The sequence below is a fragment of the Mizuhopecten yessoensis genome, unplaced genomic scaffold, assembly GCF_002113885.1.
Source record: "Mizuhopecten yessoensis strain PY_sf001 unplaced genomic scaffold, ASM211388v2 hete_36011914, whole genome shotgun sequence".
NCBI classification, from domain to species: Eukaryota; Metazoa; Mollusca; class Bivalvia; order Pectinida; family Pectinidae; genus Mizuhopecten; species Mizuhopecten yessoensis.
Genome location: NW_018482431.1, coordinates 1 through 1,792, shown reverse-complemented (window position 1 = coordinate 1,792; position 1,792 = coordinate 1). Strand labels below are relative to the sequence as shown.

Here is a 1,792-nt window from a genome sequence, read left to right as displayed (position 1 = left end):
GCTGGAGCATTCACAATTTTTTTTTATTACTTTCACGATACAATCGGCAATGCGGTGCCCTTAAAACAATGCGCGCGGGCCTGAGAACCAAGTAATCTTTTTTTTTTGACCTAATATAAAAAAAAATCCTTATGAATCACACATAATTTCATTGTTTCAAATATGCGAGGTTAAATACAAATTCTTGTATCTTGTATCTTCTCTACATTGATCTAATGATTAATTACTGCAAATTTCATCTGATATGTTCGAATACCAGATTTAAAAGTCCCACGCTGCAGTCAATCTATTTTTTTTCCTTGATTCATAATCAAACCACTTGTCTATTCTTTATGCAATCTAATGGAATACCTGACTTCTTTGACCTCTCCCTGTCCTATCTCCAGGTAGTACAGTTCACTGCCGACAGCGACCACAGCCTGGGCAGTGTTACAGGAAGCCAGACTGATGTTTTTTCCTCCAGAGTGTTTCCACTCACTAACTAGTCGACGTGACTCGCAGCTCACAAGTCGCACAGATACAGGAGTGATCTAAAACAAAGCAGCAAGCATACTGAGAATTAAATAGTGAGGAAATGCTGCAAATGTCGCAAGTTACATATCTTTTTGGTTCAAAATATCAAAAAAAAAGGCCCCTTTGAGATTTGTCAAATGAGCACCAGGTGCTTAAACATTGAATTGAATATGACCTCAAATGTCCTGGGAACAGGGTGGGTACCTGCAATTAAGGCCCCTCTCTAACTTTGTCGGTCTTATACAAAATTATGTTAATTTTTGTCTCTGAACATAAGCAAATTAAGTAAATGGGTGCAATAAAAAAAATACCCAACTTAAAATTTTGCAAATGATTATGTCACTGAATTGCACAATAGTAAATACTATAGTGCCATGTACTCTACTGTGATTCTCTATTGGTTTTTAATAAAGGATTATGAAGTTTATGTATTCATGAATTAAATAAGGATGAATATTATAACGAATTATTATGAAATATGATGTAATCATATAAACAAAACTTCTAGATATCTAGATGGCTGTACTTACAACAAAACAACATTCTGTATATTTTTGCAGAAAATCTGTCAAAAACCATTATTTTAAGGAATATTATTAACTCACTGATAATGCAAAACTGAAAACCACCAGGGTTTTATAGTCCAAGAAAAGGGAGTTAGAATCAAATCTCCAAGAGATTGATTGTTGAGTGATCATAGACATGATAGTCAATATTTAGAAAATGATCATGTACACCTGTGTAAAATCAAATTTTCAGAAGGAACTTAAAAATTAAACAAGATTCAAATTTGGACTCTAGTGAATTTTTTCCCTGATCCCTGAACCTTTACCTGTAGCAGTTGATTGTGGACGACATTAGCACACAGAAATGTCTGTTGGTCTGATTCAAACCCTGCCAGTTCTGTCTCCTCAACTTCTTCACCATTTAACATCAGTACCCTGTCATGACAGAAAACACAGTATTAGACAACATCGAGTTGGTGTCACAAAGTACAGTTCTAACTAAGACATACATACTAGGACCTGGTTATACTCCCACAACTAGTCTTACCGTTACAGGATCTCAATAACAAATACAGCAGACTAAAATACATTTGGTTTGTTTGTATTCCTATTAACAGCTATGGTCATATTAGGACATGCCAGGTTTTGGTGGTGGAGGAAAGCCGGACTTCCCAGAGAAAAACAACCGACCTACGCCCAGTACCTGGCAACTGCCCCACGTAGATCTGGAACCCGCGACCCAGAGGTGGAGGGCTAGTGGTAGCAGAATGTCA

General features: G+C 36.6%; 1 protein-coding gene across 1 annotated transcript; it reads right to left on the bottom strand.

Moving 5' to 3' along the window:
- Positions 1–351: 351 nt before the first annotated feature.
- On the bottom strand, positions 352–1,454 carry LOC110444090 (DNA damage-binding protein 1-like; the record flags this gene model as incomplete). Its single annotated transcript, XM_021488507.1, has 2 exons — positions 352–530; positions 1,346–1,454. Coding segments are annotated over 2 exons (288 nt in total), but the record flags the coding sequence as incomplete, so codon positions are not given.
- Positions 1,455–1,792: the final 338 nt, after the last annotated feature.